The 25365-nt window shown below is 37.2% G+C and overlaps 1 protein-coding gene across 1 annotated transcript in view; it reads left to right on the forward strand.

The window, feature by feature from the left end:
* The first annotated feature begins 7966 nt into the window (after positions 1-7966).
* EOGT (EGF domain specific O-linked N-acetylglucosamine transferase) overlaps positions 7967-25365 on the forward strand; it is a 41366-nt gene continuing 23967 nt past the window's right edge. The window contains exons 1-9 of the mRNA XM_074284141.1: positions 7967-8537; positions 9416-9553; positions 12195-12251; positions 12817-13042; positions 17571-17671; positions 18225-18333; positions 19577-19671; positions 20458-20562; positions 22678-22784. Coding sequence (XP_074140242.1) covers positions 12836-13042; positions 17571-17671; positions 18225-18333; positions 19577-19671; positions 20458-20562; positions 22678-22784 — 724 coding nt within the window. The 5' untranslated portion in view covers positions 7967-8537; positions 9416-9553; positions 12195-12251; positions 12817-12835. The remainder of the gene's footprint in view (positions 8538-9415; positions 9554-12194; positions 12252-12816; positions 13043-17570; positions 17672-18224; positions 18334-19576; positions 19672-20457; positions 20563-22677; positions 22785-25365) is intronic.

The raw sequence follows: 25365 nt of genomic DNA on the forward strand, positions 1-25365 counted from the left end.
TTGTGCTTGAAAACAGTTTCATTTAAGTATTTTTGGAAAAGAGAGACTGTTTTATGGCACTACTAAGAATAATAAAAGTAAATTCACTTATTAAAATAATTGGTTCTTTTAGAACTATCAGTGCTCTAATTCTATAAAGCAATATTTTTGGCACTTTAAAAAGTGAATATTTGAAACAGTAGAACTTTAAAAATTTATAGAAACCATTTTAGTTTGCTATTAATGTAAATCCATGTTATTTATAGTTTTAATTTATTTTGTAAAACACTTTTATATTAAATTTTATTTTTTGTTATTTTTCTTCTATCTTTCCAAACCAATTATGTCATAGGTTGCTTTTGACCTTCATTCTTTAAAAAAACTCTTGTGATTGTGTGAAGACAGTGTTGATCATTGTCATTTTCCTTTCATTTTGGAGTGACAATAAATAACCATCCTTTTTCAAGTCTGTTTTTGTTCAGAAATTAGCCAGGTGAAGTTTTAGATTTGTGAGGGGGTTTGATGCATTTATGTCACTGGCCAATTGTGACAATTTCATGTAGTTTTTAGTTAAATTTGCAGTTTACTATCACAGAAAAACCATATTGAAGAACCTTTTCCAGGGTAATTACAAATGACCTCATTTTTTTTCTCTTTGCATTCCAGACAGCAGCTGTATCACTTGGTCTCTGATTTGTAGCACTAATAAATATTCTTTCAATGTGAACTATGCTAATGAAGTTAATTTCTTGTGTTTCATTGCTACAAAGCAAATGATTTCTTTTCGGAAATGTGGTAATATGAATATTTAGGGACAAAATACTGTCCATTCAATTATTTGAATGAAATAGATCTTTTTTAGAGACTATTCAGTCACATAACTTTTTTTTTTTTTTTTTTTTTTTTTTTTTAGGTTTGGCCAGGAGAAAAGTATAAAATAAATTTTTTGAAAGTTAAGAAGTTGAAAGCCTTTAAAGAGTGCAGAACTACAACGTTAGCATTTAGGAATTATAAAATTCTCCCTGAAAAGGTTAAAACTCTAATCCATTATACAACTTAGTCAACAAATTTCTGACATAAGGATCATTTCCTGGGGAAATTAAAATGAAACATCTATGTACATTCTCACGCTTTCTAGAAATTAATTTTAGTACTTAAACATTTTAATAAATGAATATAAGGTAGTGTCTGATAGTCTAATCACATTCTTGTTTAATTTTAAGTTGCCAGATAAATATATATGTATCATCACTTTATCAAGTATTGATTTAATAATTTTGAACTTATTGGAATTGTTTATTGACAAGGTACACTGTTAGAAATTGAACTGTTCTTTATTTGTAAAAACATGTTCCAAAATAGTAATTGAATTTCTATTTTAATCCACAGTTAAATGCTGTATCCAATTTGATTTTCTATTAAAAATATCTTTTTTTCTCATATAAAAAGAATTCTAAATTTACATACTGAAAAATAGGTAGCCCAAGAGTTAATATCAATAATATCCTCATGCCTCCCTGTATTATAAAACATTTTAGAATTCCTGGTAGATAAAGTGAATTTTTGTTTCTGGCTGCTTTTCTACCTTGTTTAAAAACAGAGTGCTGTTTTTGAAATAAGCTGTGTAACTTTTTACTGTAATTTAATATAGCATAGCTTTAAAAATGTAATATAACAAACTTCTATGTTGTCACTTATATTTTTCACTTCAAGGAACAGAAATAAGAATCTGGTGCTTTCTTGAGTTGTGAATTAGGTCCTTTATTAACTCACGAAAAATGCTTATTTTGAAGTTCTCTTAAAAGCACATAATATGACTAATTTATGGACAGCCACAAAGTAAAGTAGGAGATAACTGGAGATGTCCAAATTTTACCATATAAGCATATGTAATATTTTTACTTAGTTTTTATTTTTGTTACAAATAAATCAATTGGAATTTCCTATTCACTATGCCAGATTTTATCTCCTGATAGTTTGTATTTTTAAAAGAATTTAAAAAAAACCAGGTTAATAAGATAGAAGAGATTGCTAGTCTTTCAAGTTGTAAGATAATGTAAATAACCGTTAAAAAAAGTGTGGAGATTTTTTAAATAAAGATTTTAAAATAGTGCATTTCATTTGTAAGCACATAAATTAAGGTAATACAGATTGAGAGAGTTAGCTTCTATGTAGACCACAATATAGGATGGAAATTTTTATTGGGGCAAAAAAGCCAAGTCAAACATTTAAACATTTGTATGTGTGTGTGTTTTTCTGATTGTGACCATGTTTGTCAAGGATATTTTTGTGTTTGGTCTCTTTTTCTCTCTAGAAGTTGTCGTTCTATAAGTTTGCCTTTTAAATCAGCAGGTCGAAGTAGTTAATAACCTGCAGGCAGATTCCTGAGGTCTGTGCCTTTGCAGGGCAGTTTGCCAAAGCTGAACGTTCTTATCTTCACATCCTTTTTGCTCTCTACCTCCCTTCTCCCTATTACAAACTGAAAAATAGCCCAAGAGTTAGAATTTATAGCATCCCATGGAATCTTTGTGTTGGATGGGGCTTTGAGGCCATTTACAGCCTTTGCTTAGAGAGCTCTGGTGGGGAAGACAGTGTGCCCCTGGCACAATACCTAACATTTCATAAATCTTGAATTAAGTTGAACTTGGCTTCCCATTCCATTCCATGTTTGAACAACTGTTAGGAAGTTTTTCTTTATGGTAAGCCTAAACTTAGGGCCCTCCCGCCTGTGTTTCAGTACTGCCTTCTGTGTTGAAATAGAGTAAGTCTATTCTCTTCCAAGTGATAGCCTTTCCAGTCCTGGAAAGCTTCCATGGCTTTCATCCCAAACATCTACTTCAAGAGTTTATTTACCTAGTTGTCCCTTGACATCTGGAGACCCTTCTGATTACTCCCCAGATGTTCTTCCTAAAATGTCTTGCTCAGAACTGAACCTACTGCTCCAGGTGAAGCCCATGCAACGGAAAGATCGTCAGCCCCTGTTTGCATGGGTCTCTTTTGGCTGACTTGTATCATCAAATTATTGACATACTGAGCTTACTGTCCACTCAGATCCTCAATCTTAAAGCTTCCATAACTTAGCCATGACTCTTCCCCCATCTTGGATTTGGGAAGTAGATTTTTGGGAGAGATGTTACCTCTAAGTGTCCTGTTAGATTTGGCACAAATGCCTGTCATTTTCTTTTGGGATCTTGGTTCTGTCTTTTACTATGTTGGCTCTTAACATAATTATGACCATATATTTCTTTTTGGAAGTCATTGACAGAAATAACACCACACAGTGGGGTGGATCCTTGGGGGAAGGGAACATCCACTAGAAACCTTCCACTGAACTTGAAGTCAGGAGAGACTGGATCCCAAATCTGCCTCTGCCATTTGGAGGCAGTGTGAGTTGTGAGTTTCAGTCTTTATTTGTAAAATGAAGACCATGTCAGTTATACCTGACCGAGGTTTTTGTGAATATTGTAAGTGAAATAATGTGTTTTTGCTAACTTTAAAATGTTACATAAGTGGCATCTCTTAGAAAATTGACACCTCCCCATTCATTAATGTATAGGGCCAGTTACTCAACCAATCCTGCATTCCTTCTTCTGGGTACTATATCCTAGCCCCCATCTTTTCATCTTGTACACAGAGAGCATATTGGGAGACTTTTGTCAAATAGTTTTCTGAAATCTAGGGAAGTTCTTATTTTTATGACTTGATAGTAATCTTATCAGGAAAAGAAATTAAGTTTATGTGATATGATCTGTTTTTCAACAGTCATGGATATTTTTGTATTTCTTACATGATGACATTCAAGTTGTTTAATTTGAACTGTTCCTGGGGGAGGACTGTGGTCCATAAGTTGTTTTGACCTCCTGTCTCCAAAGCCATTTTTCTTGCGTAGAAAGGATGTTTTCCAGTATTTCCTTTTGCTTCTTTTCAAAATTTTCTTCCATTCAGGTTTTTTTCCCCCCTCTGAACTCAATTTCTCATGGCTTCTTTGGAAAGCTTCAGTTTTACTGTCTTCAAATTAACTTATTTTTGTGTTTTTAAATCATGTATTAAGAGATGTAATATATGCTCTGGATTGATTACCAATTTTTTCATGAATTTTGTTTTGAACTATTCTTTGAGGTTTTGTTTTTGTTTTTGTTTTTTCTTTTGCTATTAAGTGTTCTCTGGGGAATTCATTGGATTCGTCTTCTTATCAGGCAAATGAGGATCAAGTGAGATAATATATATAAAGCACTGTGTAAATCTCAAAGCACTCTGTTTGCTAATATCCAGGCAGTATTAGTTCATTTCTTTCCTTCACTTAATATATATTTAGAGTACTTAAATAACTAATCTTTCCATTTGTTTGTGAGATTGTCTTTTTCTGTTAGTTTATCTGCTTATGTGTTACTTTGGATTTTTGTGGCCATAAAACACAGGAATCAATTTTATTTTTTAAGACACTTTTATATTGATTTTTTTGGTTATATTTCCTTCTATATTCCCAAACCAATTATGTCAATTATGTATGTTTTTGAGCTTTATTCTTTTAAAAAAATTTGTGACTTCATGAAGACTGTGTGGATCATTGTCATTTTCCCTTTATTTCAGAATTTGTCTTTTTCCTCTTTTGATCTTTTGTTCTTTTGTTTCCTCTGTTCTTTTGCTACTTCCTTTTTTTACTAGACATGACCTGTGAGGCCTGGCTACTGGCTTTTGGCTTCCTTAGGTGTGGGAACTTATCAAGACTGTCTCTACCTTGACTAACCTCCAGGAGGAGGTTGGGAGGGGAGAGAACTGTCTGAACTCTTTTCACAGCCCCCATTTTATCAGGTTCTAAACACTTCTTTCTAGTTTTTTACTTGGAATGCTGCTGTAAAAATCCCATATTTGTAGCCTGTTCCTATTCTTCCCCAATCCTTTTGACAGCCTAAGAGAATTAGTGCAAACTTTTGGGATGGGAGTATTGGTGTTCAGGCAGCGTTCATGCTTACAGGGGGGCTCCTAGTTTCAAGGCTGCTGCTTGTGTGTTGGTATAGTGATTGTGCTGGTAATCAAAGGTGGCAATAGTGAAAATTCAAATATTAGTTGGTATTAAAATATGAGAAATAATGGGTAGGATGATTTCAGAAAGACAGTAAAGTGATTATAGAATCAAGAAAACATACAGCAATTTCTATGAATTACTATTCTCAGCAATTTCATGATCCAAGACAATCTCAAAGGCTCATTTTGAAAAATTCTATCTCCAGAGCAAGAACTAATGGAGTCTGATTGCAGACTGATTCATGCTGTTTTTTCTTTTTCTTTTTTTAGTTTGAGTTTTCTTCCACAAAATTACTCTCATGGAAATATATTTTACATGATTACATGTATTTAACCTATAAACCTCTATTGGATTGCTTACTGACTCAGGGAGGGAGAGAATTTGGAACTCAAAATAAAAAATGAATGTTGAAACTTTTTATATGAAATTGGGAGGAGAAAATACCATTAAAAAAAATTCTTCATGGGGAAAATAACTCCTGGACCACTTTATCTCATCCAATGAGATGATGTAAAATGCTCAGCAAACAGGAATTGCTATTTCTGATATCCCTTTTTGTTTTTATATTGTTTTTCAGTTAAAACAGCAAACTAACTTGTGTGGACAACATTACAGATCAAATTGCCATCATTTTTCTCACTTCTAAAATAAGGACATTTGATTTGATGGAACATTCATCTCAGTATCCATGAGCCCCATCATTAGAAACAGATGCAAACATTTCAAATATAATACTTGAGGTATTTTTTTTTCCAGTGTATGCTGTATTGTGCTCTATTTTAAGGAATCTGCATGGTATTTATGCCAAAAAGTTTCAGCATATAACCAAATGGTAAAACCAGTTAGAATTTAAAAAAAAAAAAAAAATCTGGACCATTTGACAAGAAACTGCTGTATGTTTCTAGTGTTTGCCAAAAGTAATGTTGCAGCAAGTAAATTGTGAAAATACAAAAAATATGTATTTGTTTTTTGCTACCTTTATTTTCATTGCCAATGAGTAGAGTATCAAATAAACCATGGGCTTTTGATAAAATTTTTCCCTCTCTAAGTGAGGCCCTCCTTTAGGAGACCTAAAGAGCTTTGATAATTATTTCATTCCTGGAATTATTTCCCACAGCTTCTAAACTATTTAGGTTGGCTGGGGGTTGGAAGTGAATCAAACAGCAATCAGTAAGCATTTATTAAACATCAACCACATGTTGGGCACTATGCTATGTGTACTGGATATGTGAAACCATCTCTGCTTTTACATGCTAACATTTTTAGGCTATATAATTGTATTTGGTATTATAGGATTTTCCTTTTTTTTTTTTTTTTTTTTTTTTTCTTCTGAGGCTGGGATTAAGTGACTTGCCCAGGATTACACAGCCAGGATGTGCTAAGTATCTGAGGTCAAATTTGAACTTGGGTCCTCCTGAATTCAAGGCTGGTGCTCTATCCGCTGCGCCACCTGGCTGCCCCGGTATTATAGGATTTAACTTCTGTTGTTTATGAAAAATTGTGATTTGTAGTTTTGTGGGCATATGGAACTAGTAAACCTTATTTCATCAGTGAAATAACAGGACAAGTTTCCCCTTCCTTGCCCAAACAAAAAGCCCGAGGGAATTTGTTAATATGCCTGAATCTTTAGTTGAACTGCATTTATATTTTGAATTTGCCATTTCTAAGGATCAAGTTATTTCAGGAGGTCAAATGAAATTACCTCGAGGCAGGTAGGTGGTAATGTGGATAGAAAGTTGGATGTGGATACAACTTTAGACTTACTAGCTCTGTGACCCTGGCAAATTACTTAACAGCTATTAGCCTAGATTTCCTATGAAATGAGTGGCACCTGTCTGTCAGGGTTGCAAGGATAAAATGGGATCATTGGTAGAGCCCTTTGTAAACCTTAAGAAAAAACCCCAAACTTCCACTAATGCTTTTAATGGTGTTAATTTAACGCTATTAATAATCATGATGGTGACTCCTACCTACCTCCACAATATCTCTACTCATACAGGCTCATCTTAGTCAAGCCACTTCAAATCTCCCAATTGGTTTTTGCACCTCCAATCTCTCCCAGCATTCTCCTTTTCATTTTATACACAGCAGCAGAACTGATATTGCTACAACACAAATCTGAGTGTCGGATTCCTCAATAATCTTCAGTGGTTCCTGGTTCCTTACAGGATAAAAGCATAAAGTCCTTTGTTTGCCATTTAAAGCCCTCTTACAGTGTTAACTCCCAACTATCTTTATGGTTTGTGTTTAATTTTTTTTCTTCTCACCAAGTCCTATTGATTCTATCCCTGAAACATTATATCCATTCCTTTCCTCTGAACATGGACACCGGGCTGGGACTTGGTTACCTGGAACCAACCACTTATAATGTTTGCTTCTGTTGACTAATATTCTTGTTTGTCCATTTTTGGGTGGTCTCCAAATTCTGAAGTGCGGTCCAGTTTATTAAAATCCCTAGCTTCCATTAGGGCAAAACTTAAACTGTGAGTGGTGACTCCATTTGAGGTTGAATACCTGAATATGAAAATCTCGAAATTATGATTTATTATCAGTAAATGATTTGCATAGTTTATGTACCAACGCATAAAAACTTCTTGTGGAGGGGAAAGGGTCAAGAGTGGACAAAGTTTAGGAAATCTTGTATTCATCCTCCTCTGACTAGTCTCTTCTTGACATTTTAGTTTAGTTTAGTGTATTCTCCCCTCTCTTGGAAGGCAAATTCTGCCCTTTTTTCGCATCTGCATCCACAGAGCTGGGGGATTCTACGTCGAGCCGGGCTGAGTTTGATCATCGATTAACCTGTTTGATCCTGGGCAATTGCCTCATTTCCTTAGGCCCCATCCCTCCCCTCCCCCCGTAAAGTTATAGGGTGGTTCTAATTGTTTCTTCAGCCCTTCCCGGCTCCACAGCTGCTACCGTCTATCCTAGGATTCCACGAATTGAATCAACTAAATTATTTCAGGCCAAGTCAAGCCAGTATGCTGAAGAGAGCAACAAGATGGAGTGAAAAAGGAATGACTCTTACAAGTGGCTCTTTTTAAGAAGGATCACCGATGTGGATTCAGTAGTCTAAAGAAGCGGGAGACGAAGTGGAGGGGGAGGACAAACGGCTCACTCCCGGTGCCCTGGGCCCTGAGGCGGGACCAGGGGACGGAGGAGCGACGAGTACGAGGGCTTCCACTTGGGGTCCCTGGGCAGACACGCTCGCTGCGGACTTGCCAGGGTGGGCGGCGGCGCGGTCCCCGCTGCCCAGGGTCTCGGGCAGGAGCAGCGGCCTCTGGCAGCTGGCCCGCTTGGCCCGGGCGCCCGCCATCCGGCCGCGCTCTCTCCGGGGCGCCCCTGGCCCGGCTCCGGGCTCCGGGCGCCGGAGGTTTCCGGTGAGCTCCCCAGGCCGGTTATGACGACTCCCTCCTCTTTCTCCACCTCCACCGCTCCTCCTCCTCCTCCTCTTCGTCCTCCTCCTCCTCAAGAGCTAGCCCCAGGCGCCTCCTCCTTCTTCGCCTCCGCGCCGCCGCCGCTCCTCGGGCTCCAGGTGGGGCGCGCTCGCTCCGGGGCTCTCCGCTGCGGGCGCCCCCGACGCCGTCTCTCCAGCGCTCGCCACGGCCCTCAGTTGCCTGAAGGCTCGGGCTCCGGCCGGACCCAGGGCGCTTGGCTCCGCTAACCCTCCTCCTCCTCCAGCTTGCGGCCGCCGCGGCTCCTCGGCTTCCCTAGTGGCCGGTCGGCCCGGCCCGGGGCGCACTTGGCTGGCCCGTCCCGCCGGGCTCGCCGTCTCGCCTCCTGCCCCCTCGGCTCTCCTCCAGGGCTCCGCGCCGGGCATCTCTCCGGCCCGACCCGCGCTGGCCCACCGGCAGCGGCGCGAAAAGGGGACCCTCGGTGCCCGACCCGGAGCTTGGGCTCGGGCAGTTCTGCTTTCGCACTTGCGAGGCTGCCCACCCGAGGCGGGACCGCGGGCACCCTGGGGACCCGAGGGGGCTGGCCCCGGCTCCGCTCTAGCTCCCAGTTTGGGCTGGCACGCTGAAGGGAGGCTGCTTTGGCCGGGCGTCAAGGGCAGGACCCCGAGCGTGAGAAAGGCTTCTCAGCATTGGGAGAGGGAAAAGAGGGGAAAACTGAGGACCAGGGGGAGGGGGAGGGAGGCAGGAAGGGGAGCAGAAGGGGGGAAGCGGAGCGAGGCGAGGCGGCCCGGCCGGGGCAGGGGGAAGGGATTGTGGGAAATCTGTGGACCGCTCTGTTCATCAGCTGTAGGGTCTCTTGGAAAACTTGCCTCTCAGCAGCAAGGGGACTCCCTGCCTCCCTGTGGGGGCAAGGCCGAGGGGGTTAGTCCGAGTGACGTTTGATGGGGACTTTGCATCTGAGATTTAGGGATAGAATGAACCTAGAGGTAATCTAATTTAATTTTATTTATTTTTGCAGAGAGCAAAGGCCCTGAGATGTTTGGTGAATTTACCTGTCACACAGGTAGAACCAGGATTTAAGCCCATGTCTTCTGAATGTAAATCCAGTCTTTCCCCCGCAACTGTAACTGGCCTGCTCCCACAGCGGCCCAGTGAGGTAGGTGCTGTCTCGGTTGTGCCTTTCTGTATTCTCTTCTCTTTCCCCTAATTCCCCCCCCCCCTTTCCCCTTGCAACCTTTTTTCCTTCCTTCTGGCTCCTGTGAAAATGGAATGGACAGCATGAACACTTCGTGACAAATTAGAGAAGAGTGGCTCTTCTCCAAACAGCTCCTGAACTGTTCCCCCAACTGCTGGGAAAAATCTCTCCCTAACCCTGTGGGCTCCTGCAAGGCAGGCAGCCAGGTGCTCCAGGGCCCACTTTTTCAGCAGCAGCAGCCAGCTTTCTCTGCTTAGGACTCGTGGGTACATGTCCCAGGCAGGGAGCCAAGTTCTGATCATGCTTGTCTGCTTTTCTCCCATGACCTCAGAGCTGAACTTCCATAGGGAACTCCTTGAATTTGGGGTTTTGTTAGGGCGGGACGGATTTGGACAGACACTGACGTTAGAGAAGGCATTAGTCTGGGGGGGTTAGGAAACTAAGGGGTTCAAGTTCTGCCTGTGAGCACATTCTAGCTTTGTAGCCCTGCATAAATCACTTAAACCAGGCAAATTGCTAAGACTTTGGCTATATATTTCTGTCTCCGTTGATGGAAGGAATTCCCCACATATATACAATGTTGTACCGTTTGCAAAGTGCTTTACAAACATTATCTCATTTGATCATTTGAAATGTTATGGTCATTTGAAATGCTACCCACATTTTACAGAAGAGAAATATGAGATTGAATAACCTCACCATGAATCTGGATCAAAACAAAAACCAAGCCATTAGGACTGATGAAGTTTGGGGTGACCTCTACATAGTGCTTTAAATTTGGCAAAGTGCTTTATTTACATGTATGCCTGATGCTTATAAAAGCCTTGTGAAAGTATGGTTATTCCCATTTTACAGATGAGAGGTTATTTGATTAGCCTGGGTCATATAGGTGGTATTGGATTTGAAGCCAGGCCTTCTGTCTCCAAATTTAGCCTTCAGTGTACTGTAATTTGTCTAGCCTTAGTCTTAGACTGTGGAGTCATCAGCTTGGGGAAATTGGGGAGCTTGGAGGGAAAGGAGAAAGTTTAAAATGGAAATGCCTTAGGACATCATTGAGAAACAAGTAACAGGTTTGTCACATGGTGGTGAGGACCTAGTGGAGGTTACCAATTCAGGTAAAACACTATGATTCATTGAGTCATTTTCTAATAATGAGCCATTAACAAAATTACTCATTGCTTAGGAGGCTCATTAGGGCTTGGTATGGCAGCCTCTTAAGCACAGTGGATACAGAGAACTTGGATTTTAATTCACCTCTAACATTTACAGGGACATGGCACATAAAATCACTGAATCCTCAGCTTCTTCATTGTAAAATCTGGATAATCAAATCTGCTACCTGTCTCACAGAGCTCTTGTCAGGAGGCTAGATTAAGTCCTTTACAAGCCTGAAAAATTATCTAGCTATATGTGTATATGTGTGTGTGTGTGTGTATGTGTGTGTGTGTGTGAGAGAGAGAAAGAGACACACACACATAGACATACAGAGAGTCTCTTCTGGAAGTTTGTGTGTGTATATATATATATATATATATATGTGTATATATATATATCTTTGGGAAAAAGTGGCTAGAGTACTGACTGTAATCAAATATCCTGTGTTCAAATCCTTTTTTAGACCCTTTTTTTACTACCTATGTAATCTTAGACAATCACTTCAGGTACTTAGATATCAATTTCCCCAAAGAAAGGATTTGGACTAAAGGGTTTCTAAGCTCCTCTCAGCCCCACATCAGTGGGGATGGTAATACCTATTTTATAGGGTCAGAATAAATTATTTGATAGAATTAAATTTAACATATCAAAATAGGGACAGCTAGATAGCACAATGTTTAGAGCACCAACCCTGAAGTCAGGAGGACCTCAGACACTTAACACTTCCTGGCTGTGACTCTGGGCAAGTCACTTAACTCCAATTGCCTCAGGGGGAAAAGCTGTGTAAGAGGGAGGGTCATGGTGTCAAGCATGTTTGTGTTTTTTCTTCTGCATCTTTGCTGATGTCTGTCAAGCTCATAATGACAATAAAAGAAAATTTTGAAAAAGGGAAGTAATTTCTCTTCAAATCAGTTTTGATAACAAAATTAAATCATTTAAAAATTTTCTTTAGGACATTTTAAGGGCATCAAGGGCAGCTAGATGGTACAGTGGATAGTGTCGACCCCAGAATCAGGAAGATTCAGCTGAGTTCAAATCTAGCTGCAGACATTTGCTAGTTGTGTGACCCTGGGCATATCACTTCACCATTTCCTCATCTGTAAAAGGAAATAGCAAACCATATTAGTATCTTTGCCAAGAAAACCCCAAACAAGACTCAGATATGACTGGAAACAACTGGAAAAAAAAAAAAAAAAAGCATTTTTCATGGGGAAGATCTTAGATTTGGAATTAGATGTAACCTCAGATGACATCTTGTCTTACTTCCTGATTTTATGGATGAGGAAATTGATTCCCAGAGAGTTCACATGACCTGATCAAAATGCCACAGGTACTTGTAAGCTGGTCTTTAACTCCAAAATCAGCATCCTTCCTTCTCTCTGACAGTTACCGAAATGAAAGACAACCTGACTTATATGCTTTTTATTTCTTTTTTTTTTTTTAATAGGTTTTATACTCTTAAAAACATCACACAAGCAGCTTCTGACCCTCTGAGATTAAAGTGGTAAAATAACTTTTTCTTATTTGTCATTATTAATTTGGTCAATTTGTAAAACTGTAATTATATCACTCTATGATGGCAGTTTCAATTAAAGACATTAATTCCTCTTTGGCTTCACATGGTTCCCTGATCCCTCTGAGCCACAAAGGAGAGGAAATGAGACCTTAGCAGTGGCTTTCCCCGTGTATATAAGGTGACCTTCTGGGTTGGCCCAAATCTATCAACATCTTTCTAAAATCTGTTTACCCTGAACTTGTTAATGAAGACTAATATTGAAATCAGTGCTACTGGGGCAGCTAAGTGTTGAAATGGATAGATTTATGGCTTTGGATCCTGAGTTCAAATCTTGATTTAAACAACTCCAACTGCTTCACCCCCCCAAAAAAAATCCCAAAACAATCATTGGGGTCCTAAATTCCCTCCCCCTCCAACACAATATGGCAGAGAGACAGCTAAGATAAGAACATGGATCTACTGACTATTTGGAGTGCTTGGTGGTCATTGATGCCCTTTAATAGAATTGAGGGAAATGAATTAATGATGATGATAATTTCCTTTTGTGTGGCAGGTTTTCTTCCTTGTTTATAATGCTCTGGCTGCTTGTGTTTGGGGTGCTGCTTCATGACATTCTGGGGAGCAACCAAGATCAAACTTCTCACCTGAAAGACCTTCCGGGGCCATTGTCCTCCACTTCCTGGAGCCTTCGCTTACCTGATGAGCACATGCCTTATTTTCTCCACAACAACAGACATCTTGCTGCAGTCTGTGACAAGGATCCACAGTGTCCTTATAAAGTAGGTCTTTCCCCCTTCTTGTTTATTTATGGAAATGTTGAGGTTCAAAAGAGACCCCAAAAGGTTGGGGTCACAGAATGATATTGTGACGTGTCTCAAAAGAATTTGCAGCCTTGACTCCATCTCCAAGCCAAGGGACAAAGTTTATGATAATTATAACACTAATTGAAGAGGGTTATATTCCAAAAGGATTTAGCAGAGAACCAGGAGCAAAAAGATAAATTTATAAGAAAAAGCCAAGAAATCCAGTTCTTCATGTCACTGATATGCTAATTTTATGGCTTAGAGGTTGAATTGAGGAGTGATCTGGTATGCACCTCACTATTTGTCTCAGAAACCCCTGTGATCATGGAACAACAGATTGTTATCTGGCAGTCAACAAAGTATGTAGGACTATACTATAGTATTCTTAAGGGCAGGAGACTTTAGGATCATTGACAAACAGATTGTTAGAACAATAGCACTCCTAAGGTCTGGGGGCCTCAGGATTACTGCAATATTGCTCCTAGAAGCTGCACCCTATCAGAAAGATGTTTGGATTTTTGGTTTCAAGACCTGATGGTTTTTTGATCTTGGGAATGAAGCACCATCACCTAAGTAAGTTATCGCTTAGACTTCAGTGGATGGTTTGAAATGACCAAGTAACCTCTTACTTTATTTCTCTTTCATTGTGAGGGACATAAAAATAATAACTGACACATGTAGTGCTTCAAAGCACTTTGCATACATTATATCACTTGAGTTTCAGAGTAAAAGTTAAGTGCTGTTATTGATAGCAAAATATACTTTTGATGGGATTCGGAGTCCATAACTAATTTGATTGATGTGGGTTTGTCATTGTTGTTAATGAATTATTTCAATTGTGGTTGACTTTTTGTAGCTCAATTTGGAATTTTCTTGGCAGATTCTGAGTAGTTTGCCATTTTCTTCTCCAGCTCATTTTACATTTTAGGAAACTGAGGCAACCAGGAGTAAGTGATTTGGCCAGGGTCACCCAGCCAATTTGTGAAACCAGTTTTGAATTTGTGAAGATGAGGCTTCCTGACTCCAGGCCCAGCATGCTCTGGGTAATGGTGCCTGTAGACTTTTGATTAAAAAAAACAAAAAAAAAAAAAAAAAAAAACACCTTTCTCCAGTGTACAACAATGAGACTCTTCTTAAATTTAGAATGCCATTGATTGCTAAACACTGAGGTGTTGAAAGATATCCTCATGGCCACACAGTTTGTCAGAGGAAGGACTTAAGAGATGGAGGAGTTTGGTGGAAAGAAGTCAAATTTGGAGTCAAAAGGCCTGTGTTCAAATTCTGATTTTGATACTACCTATGTGATTGTGGGCAAGCCATTTAACTTCTCAAGGCGTCCATTTCTTCATGGGTTGGACTTTAGCCTCTAAAATCTTTTCTGTCTCTTTATTTCTGATCCTAGGATTTGAATCTTTCTAAACTCCATTTTTTTGATCCACTAAAGTCCACTGGTTTTCAAAGTATAGGTAGAAAGTACTTAATAAGTACATGAATGTGTTTAACTTATGTTAGAGTACTTGCTGTTTAGGGGAGGGGGAAGGGATGAAGGAAGGGAGAAAAATTTGGAACACAAAGTTTTGCAATAGTAAATGTTGAGAATTATCTTTACATTTTAAAAATAAAAAGCTATTCATTATTTAAAAAATAAATACATGAATATATTTACTACTCACCTACATAGGCCCCATGCTTAGTAAATATTTATTTACAATATTTACAATAAATGCTGATCATAGGATTTTAAATTTAGACTTTGAAGAAGCCATCTAGTGCAACTTATTTTACAGATGAGGAAAATGGAACCTAAAGGAATGATCTGACTTGCTTTTTAAGTCCCATGGGGAGTAAATAGTTAAAATAGGATTTTAACCCAAATTTTTATCGACTCCAAGTCAGTGTTCTATGGATCACCTCTTAACATTTAAAAAACCAGCCCCAGACTAACCGATATACAGATTTTCAGAAAGTCTACAATAGCATAAGCTGTCAAAACATGATTTCTACACTTTTCGGAGGAAGGAAAAGACCCTCACCAAGGTGATCAAGAAATCTCTCTCCCTGAAGTTTCCTTGAGACCCTTGGCTTCATCATTAACATGTCTATGTAATTAAGATGACCCTATTGCTGCCTCCTTTCTATTTTAGCAGAATTGAAAATGCTTCAGTTTGGATCCCATTAAGGCATTGTTTCTTTGCCAGAAAGATCAAAGCTGAGCATTGTAAAGCTTCCTTTCCCAGGCTTGCTGGCACAGGATATGAGGTGGGAAAGGGCTGCCTGGGAATCCAGAAGGATCTCTTCTGTGACCCAGCTGCAGAACTGCCAGCCAAGCTTACCCACAAGGGGCTGCCCATGTTTGCCAGCAGCAAATGTGGTTCTTTTTTGGGACCAGGATTGGTTCTGATATCAGTGGAATTTCCAATCTGTTTGATTTGATTACTTGTTTTCCTTGTGAAAGGGAGAGAAAAGAGAGACAATGGAATCTTGCAAATACAACTTCAATTGAAAAAAATCTCTGAGGACTAAATCCAGGTCTAGTTTGCCTATCTCAGGGGCCATTTTTGTTAGTATGAAGAACTTCTTTTTAAATTGGCCTAAGGTGCTACAGGTGTGATGGTATTTATTGGCAAACTCAGCAATGAACATTTTTTGGGAGTGGTGAGGAAAACATTCTGAGCACATCTCATTTCAAAGAATAATTTCTTTTGTATTGATTTTTGTTGTTGTTGTTTTTAAATTGCCTTCATTTCCAAATATTTTCTTCTCCTTTCACCCAATCCCCACATTTATTGCTTATAATAAAGCAAAGTTCGGCAAAACTAATCAACGTATTAATTAAATTTATTACTTGATTAAAGAAATCTAACGGTATTTAGTATTGCAAAGCAATAATCTTCCTTTCCACAAAGAAGGGAGGAATAATGCATTTTCTCCTTTCTTTTTTGGATCAAACTTGATCATAAATTGCACAACACTTGTTTGTTCTATTTACATAGTTGTATTCATTGTATTATTCTGGATAGTAGTGGTATTCATTGTAATATTGTGGATCTGCTTGTTTCACTTCCTATAAGTTTCCCCCATAGGTCTCTAAGCTTTTCATATTCATCATTTTTTTAGGCTTTACTAATATTCTACTATGTTCACACATCACAGTTTGTTGCCCCTTTGCTCTAGTTCATGGGCATCTTTTTTTGTTTCCAATTCTTTCTCCTTCAGAAAGTTCAGCTATAATTATTTTAATGTATTTAGGGTCTTTCTCTCTTTGACTTCCTTAGTGTATATATCTAGCAGTGAGAGGCATATTTGGATCAGAGCACATTTCTTTCAAGTAACTTTTTAAACTTTTAAACATGGAGAATATGAAGCCTTTACTTCTAAGATCCTAGTTTTGTTATTGATGGCATCTATTTTCTTAAAATGAGTCTAGTAGAATTAAACTCCTTTTTTGTTTCTGTACCTCTCTCACTTAGGACAGTTCTTGGCACATAGGAAGGCTAGGGGCTTGGTGTGCTATTGCTTGGTCAACACAGCAGTTTAGTGACTTTTTAGGTACAATTCCAAATTTCTTCCTAGACCAATTCATAGTTTCACTAAGAGTGCCTTACTGTACCTGCCTTCCCATAGCCTCTACAACAATTATCATTTGCATTTTTGTTCACCTTTATCAATCCTATAAGTATTTTGTGGAACCTCAGAGTTATGTTCATTTGAATCTCTTTAATTGTTATTGATTTGCAGAATCCTTTTTTCAATAGTATTTTATTTTCCCAAATACATACAAAGATAAGTTTCAATATTCACTTTGTGTTCCAAATTTTTCTCCCTCCCTCCTCTTTCCCCATTCCACCCAAAGTCAGAAAATAATTATATATAGGTTAAACATTTGCAATTCTTCTAAACATATTTCAATACTTGTCATGCTGCACATCAGATCAAAAGGGAATGAAAACATGAGAAAGAAAAAAAACTAGCCAAAAAACAACAACAAAAGAGAAGATACTATGCTTTGATCCACATTCAGTGTTCTTGGTTCTCTCTGGATGTAGATGTCATTTTCCATCCCAAATCTATTGTAATTGCCTTGAGTCACCTCATTGATGAAAAGCACCAAGTCCATCACAATGGATCATCAGATTTGCAGAATTTTTCGCATATCTGTTGAACTTATATGTCTTCCTGTGAAAACTACTTTTTTCATATCTTTTGATAATGAGGAATGGCTTTATTTTTACATATTTGAATACATTCCTCCTATATCTTGAATGTGAGACCTTTATTGTAGAAACTTGCCATAAATAAAATTCCCCCCCTTTTATCTATTTCTATTCTGATTTTAACTTTACTGACTTTGTGAAAATTTTTTTAAGTTTTCCTATAATCAACATTGTTCATTTTATCTTCTATGATCCTTTTAATTTCTTACAAGTTATGAGAAATTGCATCAAGATGGGACTTTAATATTAAAAGATTATGAAAAATGTATGTGGTTCTGTTTATATTTCAGAAACATTTAAAGCATCTTGAATCCTGCTGGGGCTATGAGAAAGCATGCAGACCAGAGTCTCGGTTTGGTTATCCCATTTGTAGTTATGTGGATATGGGATGGTAAGTTTCTTGAACTTTTTTTTCCTTTTCTGTTTTTAAAATCTTGTATTTTCTTTCTTTTGTTATATCATTTCCTTAGATACCCAGCCATTCAATAATTGAGTATTTATTAAGTACCTATTATGTTTCAGAAACTTTGCTAGTAGATATTCAAGAGTGGCTGCAAAAGCTGTCCCACGTGTTAATAAATCTGTCTCCCTCTTTTCTCCTGCCTTTAGATAGAGACCTATAATCTTGGCTTCAGAGAGACTTCTCTATAGAAGATAAAACACTCTTTCTAAAGGGGAACATTAAGTATAAAAAAATTTTTTAAAAACATATTAAGTAAATGAAGTAGAACTGTACTAAATAATAGCTTGTTATCTTAGGTTCCAGGGTATAATTCTTTCATTTCTACTTTGGATTTTATTTTGAAGCCATGAATATTTGCTTAGGCTTGATTTTTATTTTCATGATTGTTATTGGATAGCTTTTAACTTTGGAAATTAGAAAAGTAAATATTAATTATTTTTTTAAAAAAGGATAAATATTCTCAACTTTTAAAAAATATTAGGACAAATACCATTGAATCAGCTCAGGAGATATTCTGGAAACAAGCAGATTTTGGTTATGCAAAGGAGCGCCTGCATGAATTACGGACCCTCTGTCAACCTATGGAAACAGTAAGTATTTTGGTCTTTAAAAAACCCTACATTTTTCTTCCTTTTAAAAACCATCTGAATTCCAGTTTTTTTAAGAAAAAAAAACATAGATAGTGTTGTGATATATATCATTATGATACAAAGAAGAATTTGTTAATATGGATATTTCTTTAATTTATATCAAAATCTCACACTAAAACTTCATCAATAGTTCTTTTCCATCCCACCTATTCAATAGCAATAGAGACAGCGTGTCATGGTTTACTCTTTGAGCCTATCTGGTTGCGATCTGTGGAAATGGAAGGGAATTCCTACATCCAGAACATAGATCCTTGAGGTATTGATGACATTGATAATGCTTTGGATTTAAGGTACTTTTTCCTTCTGGAGAATATGAAAACATTTAGATTTATCTTTATAATTTCCCTCTGAAATAATTTGAAAACAGTGATGTTTTCTTCCTTTTGCCAATGGCTATTAAATGGGTTAGCCAGAGTCATTGATTCATCAGCTTATATAGGTTGGGTCGTCCAGGTTTCCATATTTGTGAGGTAATATTTTAATCTTTTGATCCCAGTCTGGGGCTTGTACTCCCATCATCTCTCGAGAACCAAACCCTAGAGTTATAAAAAGAACCTTAATGGCCATCTAGTCCAACGTCCTCATTTCTACATATTAAAAAATGGAGCCTCAGAGAAATTAAATAATTAGCCCATGATGTCTCTCATTATCTTTTTGGGGGGGATTGTGAAATTTAAAAAAAATTGCCTAAACTAAATTAATTCAAATTATATGAAATTGTAAAACTCTACTTCCTCTCTCCCTCCAGCAGTTTGGATAGTTCAGTAGTAGTTCTCCTAAATGAATAATTATAGCACAAGACTGAGCTGACTTCGGCTCAGCCTGAGTTAGTGTTATGTTGATAATAGTGATGTTGCCATACTTTGGCCAGAGAGAGACTAGCAACAGATCTGTGGATGACCCTGGGAGATTTTTCAGCTTATTTTGAATGACATCTTCCAAAGTGATGGGTTAGATTTTATTTGTACCACCAAAATGGCACCATTAAAGAGTCTTTCTTCTATGGAAATTGGGGAGATGAATGTCATGAAAAACTTCAGAGTTGTGAATTTTTCCAGTGTGATTAGTAGGATTTTAAAAATATATTTGTTGATAGCTTGGATTTATTCCTGTGAAACTGCTTTTGCATGTCCTTTGATACTGAGAAATGGCGCTTATTCTTGTGTATTGTTTATTCCTTCAGGGTGATTCCTGGCTACTTTGTTCACGCTACCTTCAGTACTGTAGAGCATCAAACCTATACGTTGATCTAAGACAAGTGAAGAGAAATCACGACAGGTACTTTTATGGCTTATCTAAGTCCTGATGGACTCAATAAGCCAATCCATAAACATTTATTAAGTACCTACTACATTTATTCTAGGCCCTATGCTAAATTCTGAGGATGCAAAATGTGGTGCAAAGCTGTCCTTTCCCTCAAGGAGCTTACAGTCTAATCAGAGAGAAAACAAGCAAACAAATATATGCAATGAAAGTTATATATATATAGGATAAATTGAAATAATACGTTGTCCCTTCCATATCTTGGGGCTTAGAGGTATGATGCCTCCATTATCTGGAAAAACCATGTAAAATATTTTGGTTCTCTCTTCATACCAGAGAAGAAATCTGAATTTTTTCTTTTTATTTTATGGAGTGTTTACAGAACCTTACTGTAAATTTGGGTTGATATTATATGGTAGTGTACAAATATTCATGCATTTCTAAGTTTCTAAGTTATTGTCAATTAACCCCCACGTGCCTTGAGTAGCTCTTTAATATTGCAAATTGAAGAGCAATTGCTCATCTCCATTGTTAGAGAAAACTTTCTCACCAGGATTTCCCTATATCAAGGAAATCACAACTTGGACCGAAAGAAATCAATTTAAATGTTGTATTCCTCTAGTGTAAGTTTCGAGTGTTATTTGTGTTTGTGTTCCCAAAACTTAGTGTAGGTGTTGTATCTGCTAAGGGCTTAATAGTGCTTGTTGGATGGAACTGAATGTGTATATTTTGGTAGTCTATGTGTTAAACCATAGCAGAAGCTTCTGGGAATTAACTTGATGTTTGTTGGTTGTGAAACAGATTTAAGGAAAACTTCCTACAGAAAGGTGACATAGGAGGTCATTGTAAACTTGATGTTCGTGCATTGATATCTGAAGGTCAGCGGAAAAGCCCTCTACAATCTTGGTAAGATTAAAAAAAGTTTTTTCTCCCTATGGATATATATCTTTGACAGATATGGGTGGATTATTTATCTAATCCATCTATCTAGTTTATCTATCTATCTCTCCATCTGTCTATTCATCTATCCATCCATCCATCTATCCATCCATCCATGTATTCTGTCTGTCTTTCTGTCTAATCTATCTATCCATCCGTCACCTATTTATCATCTATCCATCATCCATTCATCTATCCATCTGTCTATTTATCTAATTTATCTGTCTGTTCATCTATCTCTCCATCTGAATGTCCATTTATCTATCTACTGTCTATCCATCCATCTCTTCATTTGTATATATGCCTGTCAATCTGTCTATCTAGTTAACTATCTATCTACCTACCTCTCTACTCCCCCATATCAATGAGATCACAGGTCCCTTTGAGTGCTGGAAAATAGAAAAGACTAGGAATTGGGCCTGTGATTATGTGACTATAGGGATACATCCCTATGTATGTTTTCAGATGAGGAAATTCTTTGCAACTCCTTCTTTGCAACTCATAGCCTGAGAGAGTTGCCTAGAACATGGAGAGGTTAAGGGCCTCCCCAGGGTCACACAGCTGATACATGTCAAGGTCAGGACTTGAACTGAGCTCTTCCTAGAGCTGAGACTAGCTTTTTCTCTAAATTGTTTTCTATCCATGTTGACATATCCTAAGATTTTAGTGTGGTACTTTAAAGGAGGAAAATATCAATATATTTCCAGAGAAGACAGAGTTGGACTTATATATAATACCCCAAAACGTATATTTATTGGGAATCTAAGTTGTATGAATATCTTCAATGACATTTAATTGGTCATAAATACCAAGGGGGAATGGATGACTGTTTATCAATTATGTTTCATCGGAGAATATCTGTGACTTCATACTTTGACAGTGATGGGAGGGATATACAGAATGATAGAATCTCAGAGCTGAAAGAACCTCAGGGACCATGGAAACCAACTTGTAGCTGGATGGGAATCCTCCCTACAAGGTCCCAAATGAGTGGTCATTTAGTTTTTACTTCATGATTTCTTGTGAGGGGGAAACTCAAGGCAGTTCATTTGGCTTTTTGAAAGCTTGGATGATTAGGAAAATTATTCTGTCATGGAGCCATAAAACCTGAGGCTGAAGAAATTCTGTAACTGAGTGATGAGTTTCAGTCTCTAGGGATAATATGAATGCAGCAGTAGTACCTGTTTATAATATTGATCTTGGAATAAAAATAATAACATCTGTATGTGGCAAACCATGATATAAGTGTTTTCTACTATTTATAATCACTGTGTTTGGGAACACAGTTTGATTCATGGTGTATATGAAGCAGTGGAAAGCAAGCTGGATGCAGAGGAAAAGACACCTCTGCTATTTAGTACTTTTGTGACCTTGGACAAGCCATTGTTTCTGGAAAGGTGTTAATCTCTGACAGGTCTACTCCACTCACTATTCCTGCCACTTTCTGAACCAAAGAACTCTTTAGCTGCTATTCTCCTTATGTATAATTTTTCCTTATAATGATATGTTATAACATGAGGCAATATTTTGTAACAGTACATACAGTATGATATAATGTAATTTAATATAGCATATGACATAATATAGTATAACATGACATGATACAATATGATTTTTACCCTTTTTATAATATAAGAAATAGATATTTATGTATATAACATTTATATATTTATAACATAACATAATAAATATAGTATAATATAATATAATGTAATATAAGCTTGTTGAGGTCAGTATCTGCTTTTGCTTTGTGTTTATGCCTAAGGCACACAATAAGTACTTAATAAAATTTTTTAATTCATTCATTTTAGTCATTTATTGCTTAAAGTCACCTAGTTAGGTATCTGAGGCAGGTTTTGAGCCTATCTTTCTCACTTCAAATCCTGTACTATATTCACTAAGGCACATTCATTTTTCTTTTACCTTTGACTCTGGGGGAAACTTCCCTGATTCTTTATGCTACAGAGTATTTAGTCTTGAGTAGCTTAAATCTTTAGTTTTACAAATAATATTACATCAGAATATAACTCACTGGTTATCTCAGCAGCTGTTTGAGAAGAATATCATCATTGCTCATTTTAGGTTTGCTGAACTACAAACGTACACAGAGCTAAGCTTCAAACCTATCGAAGATGGCAAGTGTGATGTTGTGATAGAAAAGCCAACTTACTTCATGAAATTAGATGCAGGTAATGGAGGGCTTGTCTGTCTGCTCCTTTTGCAGCCGTCTGAGCTGCTCTGTGGGGCGTTCCTCATTGTTAACAGTGAAGATGCTGTATATTTACTAGTAGTCACAGATGACAATTTCCTTTGGCCATCAGGGTGGAAATTCGGTATTACTTGGGAGTGGAAATTGAACTTGGGTGGTGAGAGGAGCAGTGAGTTTCTTTTCAGTCTTTCCTAACTAAATGAAAGTAGGCTATGTCTCTGGGGAAGGAATTTAACTGGTGAGAATTTCTCTTTTCTCTGTCATATCTTATAAGGAAGATTCTTCAAAGTGACATAGCTGTCCCATGTTCTTCTTTTGATTATGCTTTGTGAAAACTAATTTCATTAAAAGTCATTTTCATACTCAGGGTAGAAAAATACTTTTAAAAACCTTTTCAAGGTGAGTTTTTTAATTTAGGTGTGTGTGTGTGTGTGTGTGTGTGTGTGTGTGTGTGTGTGATAGAGAGAGAGAGAGAGAGAGAGAGAGAGAGAGAATTTTAAAAAATAAAATGATTTTTTCCCATAAAGAGCTGTGTCTCTTGACTACAAACCTATTATTTTAATTTTTAAAATCATGGCCTACTTCTCAGGTTGAGAGGCTATAATACATTATCTTCCTCATTATGAGAGGCAGATTACTCTGCTACACCTGATCAAAATTCATGAGAGGTTGGGCTTAAAGTGAAATATAGAGAACTTTCTGTCATGAATCTTTCAGAATTATCACAATTTATTGATAGTATTTTTAATGGGCCCCTCCTTTTGAAGACATAATTCTTATGTAAGAAAGTTTTGGATTCAGAACTCAGACAAGTTCAGGTGTTTGTTTTTTTTTAAAAGTAGGCATAGCAAATGGAAATGAATTGATCAAGATTCAGTAAAAAAAGCAAATTAAAAATAGGCAAGAAAAACAGTCTATGAAAGAACTGATGCCACAGTGAACATTTGAAATTTATGTGCACACTGATAAAAATATGCCAAGTAAAAGCAAGATGCTAGCATGGAGATGTACTTCACCAGATTCCTAATAATTAAGGTCAAAACCAGGGCAGAACAGTTAGGGCTTTGCTCTAGGACACTGAAATTTAGAGGGTATTGATAGCCTTTTCACTTCTTCCTCACAGAAACAATTGCACTTAGTACCCCATTAGAGAGGATAATTAATTAAAAGAGGAAGTTACTAGATGACTCATTCCCTCCCTGCCTCACCCCTCCATCCTGTTAGTTTCTTTGTGACCTGTTTACTTCCAGGTATGAGATGGGGAGGAGGTGCTCCTCCTTTCCCTCACCTGTTCCATTCTCCCTCCCTCTCCCACAAAGATCTGGTTATGGCTTTAATGCTATATATGAATCATGATTGCCACTTGTCTTTTTTTTCTTTTTTTTACTTTGGGTTATGATTTTGAACATCTTTAAGTATAAGACTTATTATATTACAAAATCTTCAAAGGGAGAAGGGCCTATGTTTTCTTTTTTCTTCCTTTTTGTCCACTTTCTAGAACATCTAATAAAGTTTGGGACCACTAAAGGGCCTTGAGAAATATTGTTGACATACTAAATGATGAATGAATGGATGAAAAAGCACCAATTAAGCACGTACTATTTACCAGGAACTAAGTTTTTGGAATACAAAAACACAAGTTCCATTCGCTGGGCTCAAGGAACTTACATTTTAATAGATAATATTTATATGACTATATTTACAGATATTTATATTATATGTGAAGACTCTTTGGGCAGTCTAGTAAAACCTATGAAATGTGTATTTCATAAAGTGTATGAAATATAATACATAGGATTAAAATTACTATGAAATGGAATTCAAAAATATATACATATATTTTAGAGTTCATTGAAATCTAGCTTCAGATACTTAGGAGCTGTATGGTCTTGTAAAATTTATGTAAACTCCACAAATCTTGTTTTTCTTATCTATAGAATGGGGATAGTTTAGCATAGGATTCTTGTGGTGATCAAATGAGTCAACATATGTAAAGCACTATATAAATGTAGGCTCTTATTATTGGGATAAGAAGCCACATTGAATTAATTTCAAGAAAAGAGTTACTCCCTAATTGGTATGGAGTTAATCTGGTATCTGGAAAGTGTTTGTTTTTGTCTTTGGACCTGTAATTTCATTGTTCTAGGGAACTCTTTCTGCCAAGTCCAGTTTACACTTGAAAGGGTTACGTAATCCATATATATATATATATATATATATATATATATATATATATATATATATATATATATATATATATATATAAAATGTTAAAGATAGGATTTATGCCCAAGTCTTCCTGACTTTGTGGCTGGATCTCTAATCACTACCCACACTGCCTCTCATTTGGACAGTATGAACATATATCCTTTGTGAAAATCCAATAAATCTGTATCTGAGAGAGTATAATGAGAAGAACTGATTATTTTTGTGATTGCCGTTTGTTTCACTAAAGGAATAAAACAATAATGCTTTATGTTTTTAGGTGTTAAAAGGCACAGAATTTCATTTTATATTCAACATTTGTCTCCCTTAAAATATGTATTTTTGAAGTGCTAATC

Source organism: Sminthopsis crassicaudata, chromosome 1, assembly GCF_048593235.1.
Source record: "Sminthopsis crassicaudata isolate SCR6 chromosome 1, ASM4859323v1, whole genome shotgun sequence".
NCBI lineage: Eukaryota > Metazoa > Chordata > Mammalia > Dasyuromorphia > Dasyuridae > Sminthopsis > Sminthopsis crassicaudata.